At 46.6% G+C, this 14571-nt stretch overlaps 1 protein-coding gene across 1 annotated transcript in view; it reads left to right on the top strand.

Annotated features, from left to right (window-relative positions):
• Window positions 1-14571, top strand: part of Ap4s1 (adaptor related protein complex 4 subunit sigma 1) — a 43646-nt gene that overhangs the window by 28013 nt on the left and 1062 nt on the right. Inside the window, exons 4-5 of the mRNA XM_036206418.1 lie at window positions 124-192; window positions 6719-6730. Coding sequence (XP_036062311.1) covers window positions 124-192; window positions 6719-6730 — 81 coding nt within the window. The remainder of the gene's footprint in view (window positions 1-123; window positions 193-6718; window positions 6731-14571) is intronic.

The following is a 14571-nucleotide window of genomic DNA, read 5'->3' on the forward strand; positions in this document are numbered from 1 at the left end:
ACTGAATCTATACTGAACCATGTGCTCTAACCTTAGAACCCACTGGGCTTTCTTTTTTTTTTTTTTTTTTTTTTTTTTGACTGAGGGCATGATGAAATTAATTACACCCTTCTTTTATTTCAGAATGAAATGGCTATTTATGAATTCATACACAATTTTGTGGAAGTTTTAGATGAGTACTTCAGCCGAGTGGTAAGTCTAATGACTGAAAAAACGATTTTAACCCAGTTTTCCGGAAAGTGAGTCGTGTGGATGTGTGTCAGTGGTGTGTGTCAGTGTAATTCACATGTAAAAGCTAAAATAAATGGTGCCGGTTTGCTGTCCCTCTTGCTCATCATAGGCATTACAAACCCGTATATGCATTAGCTCTTCCTAAAGACTATTTTAGTCGGGTTCTATTGCTGTGGTAAACGGCATGCAACCTGGGGAGCTTACAGCTCTCAGGTCACTGCATGGCGGAGGGAAGCCAGGACAGGAACTCGGGCAGAGTCCTAGAGGCAGAAACTGAAATAGAGGCCATGGAGGAAGGAACGCTGCTAACTGGCCTGCTCCACTAGTTTTTTAATATATACTTTTTTTTTTTTTTTGAGCTGAGCATCGAACCCAGGGCCTTGAGCTTGTTAGGCAAGCGCTCTACCACTGAGCTAAATCCCCAACCCCAATATATACATTTTTATTTTATAATTAACTTGATTTCACATATCAGCCATGGATTCCCCCGTCCTCCCTCCTCCTACCCCCCAGCTTTCCCCCCCAACCCACCTTCCATTCCCACCTCCTCAAAGGCAAGGTCTCCCCTGGGGAGTCAGCTCAGCCTGGCAGACTCAGCCAAGGCAGGTCCAGTCCCCTCCTCCCTACACCAAAGCTGAACAAAGTATCTCAGCATAGGCCCAAGGTTCCAAACAGCCAGCTCATGCACTAAGGACAGATCCTGGTCCCACAGCCTGGGGGCCTCCCAAACAGTTCAAGCTATTCAATTGTCTCACTTATCCAGAGGGCCTGATCCAGCTTGGGGCTCCACAGCCTTTGGTTCATAATTCATGTGTTTCCATTCGTTTGGCTATTTGTCCCTGTGCTTTTTCCAATCATGGTCTCAATATCTCTCGCTCGATATTCCTCAAAGACTAACCAAACTGAAGAGCGCATTATAAACTTATTTTTACAACAAATCTTCTAAATTCTCTCCATATCACCATAAAAGCAATTATCCAGTAGTCTTTAAAGTTGCTATGTGACCTTGGTTCCTCTTATCTCTTCATCTGGTTGGTTGCACTGGACTAATTCTCTCTATGGACCCTTAGACGTATGTTCCCCTCTAGGCCTTTAAGGTGGTCATTTCCTCGTCTTGCATGTTCTGCTGTGATTCCCCCACCACTTGCCTACTCATCTTCAGCTCTGTACTCATATACTGCTTTTCCAGTGAGGGTTTCCCTGCTTTCTCTCATTTGAGATTAATGTTTCTTATCCATTTTACACAGTCCAAACATCTTTACAGAAGCTTGGTTTCTATCTGTGTGGTTCAAACATTGACCAAAAGCAACTTGGTAAAGAAAGTGTTTATTTTGTCTGCCGTGAAGTCAGGGCAGGGACCCAAGGCAGGACCTTAGAGGCAGGAACTGAAACAGGCCATGGAAGAGTTGAAGAAGGCTGCTTGCTGGCTTGTTCTTCACGGCTCACGAAGTTTGCTTCTTTATAAAGACCAGGACTATTTTCTCAGGGGTACCCATCAATAATTAATCAAGAAAAGGCCCCACAGACTTGTCCAGAAGACAGTCTGATGGAGGCAGTTCTCGTTGTGGATCCCTCTTCTCGGCTCTTTCTAGCTTCTGTCAAGATCACCAGCACACCTGCGTTACTTTTCTTCAACTCTCCTGTCACCATCTGAAATGTTTTAGTATTTGTTTGTTGGCAATTTCCTGTTTGTTGGGCTCCTGTGACACACAAACCACGCTGGCACATCTCCTCTATCTTTCTCATCAGAAAGGCCTTTTAACTTAAGAGCTAGAACGTCACTCCAAATCCTCTGGTCAGCATCCTCCTCAATGACTGCCAAGCCTCTGTACCTCTTGAGGTGACTTTGGGTATTCTGTCTTCAGACCCTGGAAAGTTAGCTCTCGGATGATTTTCTCATCTTCATTTACTACTTCCGATGGATCTTCACTCTTGCCATACCACCTCACCACTGTCGATTCCCCAAGCGGCTTGCTTTCTTATAGTTCCCAGAACCACAATGATGGTGTGCAGTGTGCACACCCACACACACCACACCACACACACACACACACACACACACACACACTTCTGGGCAGGGCATTTCGAATCAATCACCAATCAAGAAAATTTACCAAAGGCTTGCTGATAATGGACACACTTTCTCAATTACGGTTCTCTTCCCAGATAATCCTATAATCCTAGCTTGTGTCGGGTTGACGGAAGTCTAAGCAGCAGAGAGCCGCTCTCAGAAGACTGAGTGCTCCGTGCACGTTGCTGTCCTTCAGGACACTTCCCCCCCACACACTTGTTTTTATATCCCCTCTGCTTCCCTTCCTAAGAGAACAGAACCCTTTTCCACTTTAAGAATCATTTCCAGCCAGGCGGTGGTGGTGCGCATCTTTAATCCCGGCACTCGGGAGGCAGAGGCAGGTGGATCTCTGGGAGTTCGAGGCCAGCCTGGGCTACAGAGTGAGTTCCAGGAAAGGAAACCCTGTCTGGAAAGAAAGAAAGGGCTGATCCAGGCCTATTGCACTGTGTGGTAGAGGCTGGAAGCCCAGGAGTCAAGGCTGTCAGCTCCATATCCAGTTCAAGGCCAGCTTGGGTGACACGAGACCCCATCTCAGCAAACAAAAGGAAAATTCTTCTAATTAAATAGGATGCAAAAGTTTATTTCTGGACTCTGATGGCTATGCCATTGAGCATAGCATTGCTAACACCGTAACTCTATAGTAAGTCTTTGAAACAAGAGTCAGTGGAGATGGTTATGTTATGACCAGCACCAGTTACCGTGCCTCTTGTATCCCAGGTGACCTGGAGCTTCGGGTGTGGTCCTCTGGCCTCTGCCTCCCTAGTCCTGGGATTATGGATGAGTGCTGCCACACACGGTTGTGCAGCACCAAGGGTTGGACCTAGGGCTTTGTGCATGCTGAGGAGACACTCTACCAGCCAGGCTCCATCTTAACTTACCATTTTCCAGATTTACTTCATTCTGCCTCTATATAAAATATTAGGCAGGAACTGTTGTACGCTGCAGCTTCCGGGGCGGCGAGTGGATGCTGTTCCGTAATTAGCATTACTGGGTGTGCTACTACTAACAAGGCAAAACTCCTGTTTAGAAAGAAGCTGTGTGTTCTGAGATTCATTGGTTCTGTAATACCCAACATGTGAGTGGCAGAGAGAGGCAAGAGGATTGGGAGTTCAAGGTCTTTCTTGATTACATGGAGGGTTAGAAGCCGACCTAGATGACATATGACCTTGTCTCAAAAAGAGCAAGGAAATTATGTCTTTAATTTCTGTGACCTGAGGTGAATTTTAGCAGTTCTTTATGGGAACCAGCAAGTTCTCATTGACTCCGTGCAGTGGGCTCTGGAGTTCGGCACCTTGACCAGCAGTCTAAACTTCCAATTTTTTAGAAATCCAAACTCTGGATCCTGCCCCATGCCACGGGGATCAGAAACTCTGCCCATGTCCCGTCAGCCTATGTTAGCAAGCCTTCCAGTGATTCTGATACATGCTGAAGTTTGGGAGCTGTTACCTTAATGCCTGGATGGGTGCCTTCCAGGGCTGAGAGTAGAGAAGAGATCACATGATTTCCAGAGATTGGACATTCAGGGATAGAGGACAGGAGACTGGTCTTAAATTTATGTCTGTGTTGATTGTATAGATAGAGTGGCATAGGTAAAGCAATGTCTATAACCCTTCCGTAGTACTAAAAACGCTGTCAGCCTGCCAACTACTGCTGGGCAGCTCTGAACATGCTCAGTGTGCTTAGTGTGACCAAGAAATCAGAACATTATTGAATTGTAGGGAGCTTCAATGTAAATCCCACATTTGACTGGTCATGGCCACATACCACCAGCACAGCCTTGGCACTTGCTCCTCAAGGAGACCACTCTTGTATTAGAATAGACAGGTTGCAAGGCAGGGTCTGTAGTGCCCCAGGAAGCCACTTTCAGGTGCCACTCAACCCAGGAAGCATATTATTTCCAAAATGCCTTAAAGCAGGAAGAGTAAAAGGAAATCCACCCAGACACTGTTGCAAGATTTTCAAGTTACTGTTATATCCAGTTACTGAAAGTGTACAGCAGATGTCCAATTATAGCTGTAATTTTAGGGAGAGAGCCGGTGACTGCATAAACCACAAAAGCCATGGTTCAAATTTAACATAAGCCAGGCAACAGTGCAGGGCTTGTGCTGGACCGGGATGACCCCATTCCGGATCCAACCTGAGCAGGAAGGTGGTGAGAGGGAGACCATGGGGAAGAGAAGAGGACCCGACGCTCACCCAGGGTGCCCTGCCAGCTAAGCTTTATTTTTAGCTTTGTAAGTTTTAAGCATTTTTTTTTCCTGAGCTATTTTTATCCTAGAGAGTTTCAGCATCTTAAATTCGCAAATGTATTTCATGCTGTTGCACCGAGAAAAGTGTCTCGGCATCATATTTCCAAAACCCAAAGCCAAACTAGTTAGTTTCCGGGGGTTCCCAGTGAGAAAGACAGCTGGGCTTCCTGCCCCACCCTGTCCCATATGATCTCATTTCCACTTCCTGTTCCCTCTGCATAATCATTTTATTGACAAAAATAAGTACAGATAAGCAGGAAAAACAGGGTGGATCTGAGGTTCCCTCCATTTGCTAAGACATGTATTCACACCCCAGAGTGGAGCCTAACGGTGGGCTCTGTGGATGACCCGTAACTAGAAAAGTAACAAAGAGCCCTCACTGTAAACAACGACCTCTGTGTGGCTGCATATCAGAAGTGGGCAGGCATGCATGTCAGATGTTTCCATACCTTCCTTTCAATTTTCCTGTGTACCTGAAAGTGCTCTTCAAATAGGATGTTTTCAAGATGGCTGGAAGGTCGTCAGTGGTCCATCAGCTAGGGACATCTGCCCTTCAGACTTAATGCACCACCTGTAACTTTGAAACTGGACAGCTCTCCATACATCTGCCCCTAGGATATCAACGACAGTGCTAGGAGATGGGTTCTAGGCCCTACCACACCCTTGGGAGTACCAAATCCCTGCAAGTTTAAGTCCCTATGTACAGTGGTTGGTATTTACATGTAGCCTACATACACACTCCCATAAACTCTAACTCATCTAAGTTATTAGTAGCACCTAGCACAGCGTAAATGCTATATGAATAGTTACACTTAAGAAATCGTGGCAGCGTAAAAAGTGTGTATGTTCAGTAGAAGCAGTTTGTTCAAGTGTTTCACAGAGTGCTTGGCTGAATTAATGGATATGGAGTCCATGAATACAAAGGACTAACTACATATCACTTTTGGTTTTTGGTTTTTGGCTTTTTGGTTATTTGTTTGTTTGTTTTTGTTTTTTCGAGACAGGGTTTCTCTGTATAGCTTTGCGCCTTTTTCCTGGAACTTACTTGGTAGCCCAGGCTGGCCTCAAACTCAAAGAGATCCACCTGCCTCTTCCTCCTGAGTGCTGGGATTAAAGGTGTATGCCACCACCGCCCAGCTACTTACCACTTTTTAACATTTATTATTACTATTATTGTTTTGGTTTGGTTTTTGAGACAAGATTTCTGTTTAACAGCTCTGGCTGTCCTAGAACTCACTTTGTAGACCAGGCTGGCCACGAACTCACAGAGAGATTCATCTACCTTTGCGTCCCTGGTGCTGGGACCAACAAGGTGTGGACCACTGCCTGACAATGTTATTAAATTTTTGTGGTGTAGAGATCAACCCTAGGGCATTAGAAATGCCAGGTATGCACTGTACCTCCGAGAAACACCCCCAAGCTCGAATAGCATTAATTAGTCATCTACATACATCATCATTTGTTGATGGTTATAATCTGCTTAACTAACACCCACCCACCCCCACCACTCCACCCCCACCCCACCCCACTCCTTAAATTCTTGGGTCATTTTTTCTTTCCAGAGCTGAGGACCGAACCCAGGGCCTTGCGCTTGCTAGGCAATCACTCTACCACTGAGCTAAATCCCCAAACCCTTGGGTCATCATTTGCTACTGCTAACTCTGACTATCCTGTTACTCTCCCGTCTTCTTAAGAGAAACTTCTAGAAGTCAATGGATACAAAGAGAAGGCTTATGACTGAGGCATCTGATATGTGTATCAGATTACCCACCATCTACAAAGGCTGAGTTAGTTTATTATTCCCCACACTTACTTTTTCCTTGTTTTTGTTTCATTTGGTGTTTTGAGACAGGATCTTACTCTGTTAGCCTGGGCGGGCCTGAGTTTGTGGCAACCTCCTGCCTCAGCTTCCCAGCTTCTAGGCATGAGCCACCCAGCCCAGGCCCCGCCCCCTCCGCTTTCTGACCTCGAAGTTCCTCCAACCTGAGCTTTCTTTTCCTTTCCCTTTCTAGCAGTTTCCAGCGCAGGGCCCCACTCTGGGCTCCAGCAGGAATAGGAGCCAGGCACGTGCTACCTCCAGGCTTGGAGGAAGAGCAGGCCCTGTCTGCTCAGGTGACAGTGCTCTCTGGGGTCACCTTCTTATGTGCATTTTGGTTTTCTTTTTCAGAGTGAACTAGATGTATCCTTTTTCAGAACATTTTTCCATGGTATGTGGCAAAGCCCGCTCTAGGTGTGATCAGGTAAGTGCCATCACATAGGAAGGTGATTTGGCAGACTCCAGGACACCACTCACCTGTGACCCTGCCGAGGCAGCCCCACAGCAGGTCATTCCCTCACACCTCTCCCAGCCCTCAGAGACAATGCTCTGTAAGATCCCTTTCTCTCCAAACAAAGTAATGAGGTGGCGGTATTCAAAAATAGCTATTACATGGGGCTGGAGAGTTGGCTCAGCGGCTAGGAGCACTGGCTGCTCTTCCAGAGGACCTGGGTTCAGTTCCCAGCACCCACATGCAGCTCACAACTGTCTGTACCTCCAAGATCTAACACCCTCACACAGACATACACGTAGGCAAACATCAATGCACATAAAGTAAAAATAAATTATATGTTTAAAAAATAACTATTATATGTTGGTTTAGCTTACCCATATCAGATAGGTTTGTTCAAAATGTGTGTCACACAGGAAAAGTGCTTTTCTCAGGGAGACTGAATTTCAGGGTAAATTCCCAGAATCCCCTCATGAAGGAAGGTGGCATTCTGGGGGATGACCTGGAGGGTTAAAGTCATTACCTGACTTATGTTCATTTCTTTTTATAGCAGAAAAAGTTCTTTTTTTTTTTCTCTCTCTCTCTCTTAAATCAAAACTGTCTCTGGGACTGGGGATGCAGCCCCATGGCAGAGCACGGGCTTAGCATGTGCTTGGCCCTGGACTCAGTCCCAGCACCTAACAACACCAGTTTGCCCAGGCTTTTTACAAGTCTCTACAAGTATAATATGTTGACTTCTAAGATTATTTTTCTCCAAAAACCTGCCTGCTTTGGGGCTAGAGAGATGGCTCAGAGGTTAAGAGCACTGACTGCTCTTCCAGAGGTCCTGAGTTCAATTCCCAGCAACCACATGGTGGCTCACAACCATCTGTGATGAGATCTGGTGCCCTCTTCTGTGTACATAATAAATAAATAAATCTTTAAGAGTACTTACTGCTCTTGAGAACCTGAATTTGGTTCTCACACTAGGCAGCTCCCACCTGCCTCTCACTGCAGTTCCAAGGGTTCCAATGCCTTCTTCTGGACTCCTCAGGCACCCGATCACATGCAGTGCACATAAATGTACGGAAACAGGCTGGACACGGTGGCACATGTCTTTAATTCCAGCACTCAGGAGGCAGAGACAGGCGGATCTCTGTGAGTTCGAGGCCAGCCTGGTCTACAGAGTGAGTTCTAGACCAGGTAGTGCTACATGATAAAACACTGAAAAACAAAAGCGTAAAAAAATAAATAAATAAACCCACTCATGAACATACACCCAAAGTAAACTAGAAAATAAATATTTTATTAAAAAATCTGCCTATCACTTGAAACTGATAAAGACATCCTTTGAAAACATATTAGGCTTAACTCTAAAATAATTACAATTGTGTATTGTGTATTTATATTAGCAGGTAACAAATCTATGAGTTACAACATGTGTATGTGTGTGTGTTTATGTGCAGTATGTACACAGTAGATACCACTGCTCAGAATCCGTATTCGTTTGCATCGGCACACTGTTCTGGAGAAATAGCCATTTACCCTTGTTGGGAAGATCTGGTCATAGTCACATCTGAGGAAAGGTGGTTGCCCTCTAGTGGCAAGTGACCTAAATCTGTGATCCTAAGAGATCTAAGACCAGACAGTGTGTGTGACATCTTTTTTAATATTTATTTTATGTGTGGAGGTGTTCTATGTCATGTTTGTCCATGCCTGGTGCCCTTGGAGGCCAGAAGAAGGGGTCCCCTGAACTAGAGTTGCAGGTGGTTGTGATCCACCAGGTGGGTGCTGGGAATCGAACCCAGATCTACAGGAAGAGTAGCAGTGCTCCTAACCACAGAGCCATCTCTCCAGCCCTGTGACATTATTTTAATTAAGCCATTTAAAGCAATTCAAAATAAATCTGTTTTTATTTTTTTATTATTATTTTTTTTATTTTTATTTTTTCGAGACAGGGTTTCTCTGTAGCTTTGGAGCCTGTCCTGGACTATCTCTGTAGCCTCACAGAGATCCACCTGCCTCTGCCTCCTGAGTGCTGGGATTACAGGCGTGTGCCACCACCACCCGGCCATAAATCTGTTTTTAATTGGACAGGGGAGTTAAAAAAAAAAAAAAAAAGAAAAAGCTTTTAAAAATATTTTGAAAGTCATGAGAATGCCAAGAGCTAGCAGATACTGCTGGAGTTAAATCTCAAGATCCACCTCCGGCCTTGCCCCTAATTCGGGGGGAATTGAGCAGACACATTTATTTCAGGGGAATAATTAGGCTGGAGGAGCTTCAGCGCCTCTCAGCCTAGACTGGGATCTTGCCATGGTTCCAGGTGACAGAACTGAAGGGCTTCTTCCATGTCCAGCCGCCGAAGGGTGGCCGTGAAGCGGCGCTTTACGGCAGGGTGTGTATCGGAGTCACACTGGTTATGTCGAGTAGCTTGTGCTAACTAGCCTTTAGTGGAAAGATGGGCAGGCGTGTTCTCTCTCTCTGTCTCTCTGTCTCTCTGTCTCTCTGTCTCTCTCTCTCTCTCTTTTTTTTCTTGAATTGAGGACAAAACCCAGGACCTTGCACTTGCTAGGCAAGCGCTCTACCACTGAGCTAAATCCCCAATCCGGCGTGTGGTTTTTCTCCTCCTTTGCCTTTGTGTTTGTTTGTTTGTTTGTTTGTTTGTTTGTTTGTTGAGACAGGATCTCTCTATGTAGTCCTGGCTGAGCTGGAACCCACAGAGATGCACCCGCCCCTGCCTCCAAGGGCTGGGATTAAAGGTGTGCGCCACACCCGGCCCCCCTGCTTTCATTTCACCTTTCTTTCCTGCGTTGTCGGTTTCAGTCCAGAGTAACTTCTCTTAAAATGTTACTGTCACTGGAACCATCCAAAAAACAGCAAATCCAAAAAACAGCAAGACTCACTCGCCTCACACATGGCTGTCTTCAGCCATCTGCTCCAGAGGAGCTGTGCAGAGAGAGACTCCTGCAGCAGGGAATCGGCAGTCCATGGAGGCTGCACCCTAGCTCCTGCCTTCCCTAGGGAGGGCAGCCTTCTCCAGCCCGCTCTTCAGTGCCTGCCGCAGAGGCGGCCAGAGCAGCCACTGCTTCCAGGACTGTGCCCTAGAGCCACCAGGTTGGAACAGGCGCTTGTCACACTTGCCACCTGCTTCTCCCAACACTTAGAGCCCAGTCTTTGGAGTGCTGAGTGTAAGAAAGCCTTCCTGGGCCGGGCGGTGGTGGCGCACGCCTTTAATCCCAGCACTCGGGAGGCAGAGCCAGGCGGATCTCTGTGAGTTCTCAAGAAGGCTCTTGCAAGGCCGACTCGGATTGCTTACATTTCTCTCCAGCACACACTGCTCTACTACTTCCGGCTGAGACTTCCAGAACAAGACAGTTGGGATTTAAACAAAAAAAGACCCACGCAGGAGAAATCAGTTCAGGAACTCTGGCTTGTTGGAACCCTTCATTCTAGTATGTGGAACCCCGTGGTGCAGTGGTGCCTGGTGGGCAACCTGCCCACTTGAGGCTGAGCACCTCAGTGACCTAAGTCACCCCACCCCCACACACAACCAGGCTCTTCTTCACTCACCCTGTCCCAGGCCTGGGAGCAGGGCAGCAGCTAGGGGGTAGCTGTACTGCCCATATACACACACAGGAAGAAAGCCCGTAGCCCTGGCATCCTTACAGTGTCTTTGTTTTTTTTTTAAGATTTATTTATTTATTATATATACAGTGTAATGTCATCAGCATGTATCCCTGCAGGCCAGAAGAGGGCGCCAGATCTCATTACAGATGGTTGTGAGCCACCATGTGGTTGCTGGGAATTCAACTCAGGACCTCTGAAAGAACAGCCAGGGCTCTTAACCACTGAGCCATCTCTCCAGGCCCTCGGTGTCCTTTTATACTCCCTCCCATACAAATATGAGGTAGCCCAGAACCCCAAAGGTTTGGTTTAGAGGACACTTACCCTGCTCTTGGAAAGGTTGAAGTCCAGGGCCAGCCTGGGCTACATAGGGATGGATGAATGGATGGATGGATGGATGGATGGATAGACGGACAGTTTTTGGTTTTGGTTTTTTAAGACAGGATTTGTCTGTATAGTCCTGGCTGACCCGGAACTCAATCTGTAGACCAGGCTGGCCTCAAACTCAGAGAGATCTGCCTACCTCTGCCCCCCCATTATGATGATGAATATTTCTGTTTTTATACAACTGATGAAATAGACCATGATCTCTGAGACTTTATTTATCTACTTATTCATTTTCAAAACAGAGTTTCTCTATGTAGCTCTGGCTGTCCTGGAACTCACTATAAAGACCAGGCTGGCCTCACACTCAGAGATTAGCCTCATCTGCCTCCCAAGTGCTGGGATTAAAGTTGTGGACCAGCTGACAGTTCTTTAGAACATGCTTTTATTTTATAAACCCATCAAGCCCCAAAGCCACTGGCCCTGACACTCCAGACTGCTATGGTTTGCAAAGCCTCCTGTTTCACACTTTCCTTATTATCACAGAGCTTGGGTCAGAAGGAATGACGTCAGTGTTGCATGCATTCTCTGTGTCTGCCACCCTCTAGCAGAGGACATCCCTAGACAATGACGGCTTGTAGGCCGCCCTGATCAGTGCCTAGCACGGCTGAGATTCATGGCCATGCTGTACTTGAGACCCAGAGCCCAGCTCTAGTTTCTTTGCTAACATCCTAAAAGCCTGTGTCCCTTACAGGTCCAGAACCTGTACAGCAGAGAACTGCTCCCACAGGTGCTAATCGCAGCCTGGTGGGATGAGAATCGGCAAAGCCATTAGTTCAGACAGGGACTGAGGGAGATAGCGGCCAGCCGAGCAGGCACTGCACAGGGTTGCCATCCCAGTGCAGACTCCACTTCCCAGTGAGCCAAAGCCTTGTGTGTGTGCACCCAGGTGCTCCTCCAGCCAATGCTGAGAGGCTCAGATAGGATCGTTCTCAAGGGGTCTGCATTCCCCTGCGAAAGGGATGTGAATGGCGGACCCAAGAGTCCGCTTCCTGCCTCCTCCCACCCCATGGCCTCACTTTTGTATCTCCTTTGTTTTGTAGTTAGTTAGTTAGGTTGGTTAGTTAGTTAGTTAGTGGCGACAGGCTCTGTAGCCTAGGCTGGCCAGGAAATCGCTGTGTACCCCAGGCTGGCCTCAACTTGTGGCAGTCCTCCTCAGCCTCCCACGTACTCGGATCACGGGATGAGTCCCCACATCCAACTCTTAAGTGTGTTCTCTCCCTTGGTCTACTCACTTCATCCCTTGTGTCTTGGTTATTTTAGTCAAAAATCCTAACAGCAAGTTATGAGAAGCATCGGAGTTAGGGCTCACTTGTCCTTGTGAGGTTCACTGGGGGAACCTCAGCCTAGCATTCCTAAGACTCTGGGTTCAGCGCCAGCAAAGCAAGCGAGAAGGAAGTACAGACAGACCCAGACGTTCATACTTAAAAATGTTTTTAGATCTATTTTATTTATGTGTATGGATGTTTTGTCTGTCTGTCTGTGTGCTGCATGCGTGACTAGTGCCCAAGGAGTTCGGAAGAGGGTGTCAGATCTCCGGAACTGGAGCTACAGATGGCAGTGAGCTGTCATGTGAGTGTGCATAACTGCTGAGCCACCTCTCCAGCTCCCCAGAGTTGGCCATTTTTGTGTCTAGGCTGGGCTCTGCCTTGTGGTTGTTCTGAAAGTTCTGTTTGACTCTGGTTTGCTCTGTTCTCTCATTTGTTAAAGGACTATTAACCCACCGCATTGATATAAGGTCATCCTCAACCACCATAACAAGGTCAAAGCCAGTCAGACGACCTAAGATCCTGTCTCAAGGAAAACAAAAGAACATCATGTGAGAAACATGTTTTAGGAGGTGGAGATGAAAATTCTTGTGTAAGACACAGCTGGTGTTCCATCCAGTCTGCCTTCCATAGAAATCCCACAAGGTTGGGTTTCTAGGTTGAGAAACATGGGCTTAGGAAAATGTGTTCCTTGGGAAGTTGTTTGTGGTTTTCGGGGTCAGTCATGTTCAACCTAACCTGCAGGAAGTTCTTTCCCTAATCACTTGAATTAATGGACCCACAGTCCAGTCTCTTCTTGCTTCCTCCTGTTCCAAACGTCAGAGCTAAAGTATTTGCCTGTGTTTATTGCCTTGAGGCTTGGCGTATACGATACTGTTTTGGTCCCTGGCCTATGGCCCAAATGCCACTAACCTTGGCTCCAACAGTGCGTACAAGTTGCTCATAAACCAAATCAAGACATGAACAGCTGGATTCTTATTTTAAAGGAGTCATGTGATGGGGGGGCATCAGCTTTCAGGCCTTTGCTTTGCATTGGGATCTGGTCTATGGTTTGCTCATGTAGAACCGGGTGATCATTAGGGTGTGAGCCAGATACACAGATAGGCAGTCACATAACCACAGTGCAGAGTGAACTCACTGCCTAACTCGTGTTTCCAGGAGGTTGGGAAAGTCAGGCTTGCCAAAGGACCTTGCAATGTGGGGGTGATAAATGATGATTTGAATTTCAAAACAGTCAGGCAGCTGCTCAAGGAGCACCTGGACAATGGCATTTATTTGCTGAAGATGGGACAGTTTGACCCAGTGCACCAATTAAGCAGATGAAGTTAGGTTTCTTCCTATCTCAAAGAAGATCAAAGATACAGAAGTCACTAAGGCTTCCACGGCCCTCAGTACCTACCCAGAGGGCTCCAGGATCTTTTTCTTTCGGCCACCTGTGCTGCTTAATCCCTTTCTATTTTTGAGATGGGCTGTTATGTATCCCAGGAATACCTGTAACTTGCCATGTAGCCAAAAAGGACCTTGAGCTTCTGATCCTCCTGTCCTTACCCCCGACTCACAAAGAGCTGAGATCACAGGTATGCATTCCTACACCTTGTTTATGGGGTGCTAGGGATCAAACACAGGACCAGCACTGCCCTGTGAGCTGGATCCCCAGCCCCTCAGCCCTGTCTTTCTGTTTGCCTGGCTGCGTTCCCGCTGTCTCAGACTGTAAACTCTGGCTGCTGGTTCTGATGAGCAGGGTTGAGTCTAATGTTCATCCCAGCCCTACTTTGGTCTGGGACAAAGCAATCATCTATATAATTGGAAGACATTATTAATAGGTATATCAGAGCAAAGCTTTTTTTTTTTTTTTTTTCTGGGTCACTTCAGGACAGTTCCCATCGGCTCCTGAAAAAGTGCATTCTGCTAGCAGGCTATTTGCACAGAACTTAATGAGATGTTAACAGAGTATAATGGAAACTGAATCTCATTCACAGGTTGTCCCATCCTCTGTAGACAGACTTCACTGAGCAAATACAATAGAGACTTTGGACATCAGGAATTGAGCAAAGTCAGGCTATAATTTGTTTTGTAAAGATTCATAATTACAAACTCACTGGTGTGTGTACTCAATCACCCACTTGTCGAATGAAGTTTGTCTATCTGAAACAGCTTCTTCTTCTCAAACAGCTCTTTAAAACCAGAATCTCAGGTTCCAGATGTAAAATTAAGCAACACTCAAGGATTGCAGCCATCTTGCTCCAGTTAGATGCCCAGATGAATGTGTTCTCAGGGAGTATGGCTCTTTCTGCTTTCTCCCTGCCCAGTGCCCTCTTCTTCCCATACAGAGACTAGTTTCCAGTAAGTGCTCCATCACGTTAAGCCTTCATCATCCAAGTGTTGGACCTCTCCATCTGTGAAACTCACAACTTCCATCCTTAGGGAGTTTAGTTAGCATGCCTACCCTCCTTTAGTCCTTTCTCCTCTGGACTGTTCTGCCAGGCAGAGAAGACAGC

Source organism: Onychomys torridus, chromosome 14 (assembly GCF_903995425.1).
Source record: "Onychomys torridus chromosome 14, mOncTor1.1, whole genome shotgun sequence".
Lineage (NCBI taxonomy): Eukaryota > Metazoa > Chordata > Mammalia > Rodentia > Cricetidae > Onychomys > Onychomys torridus.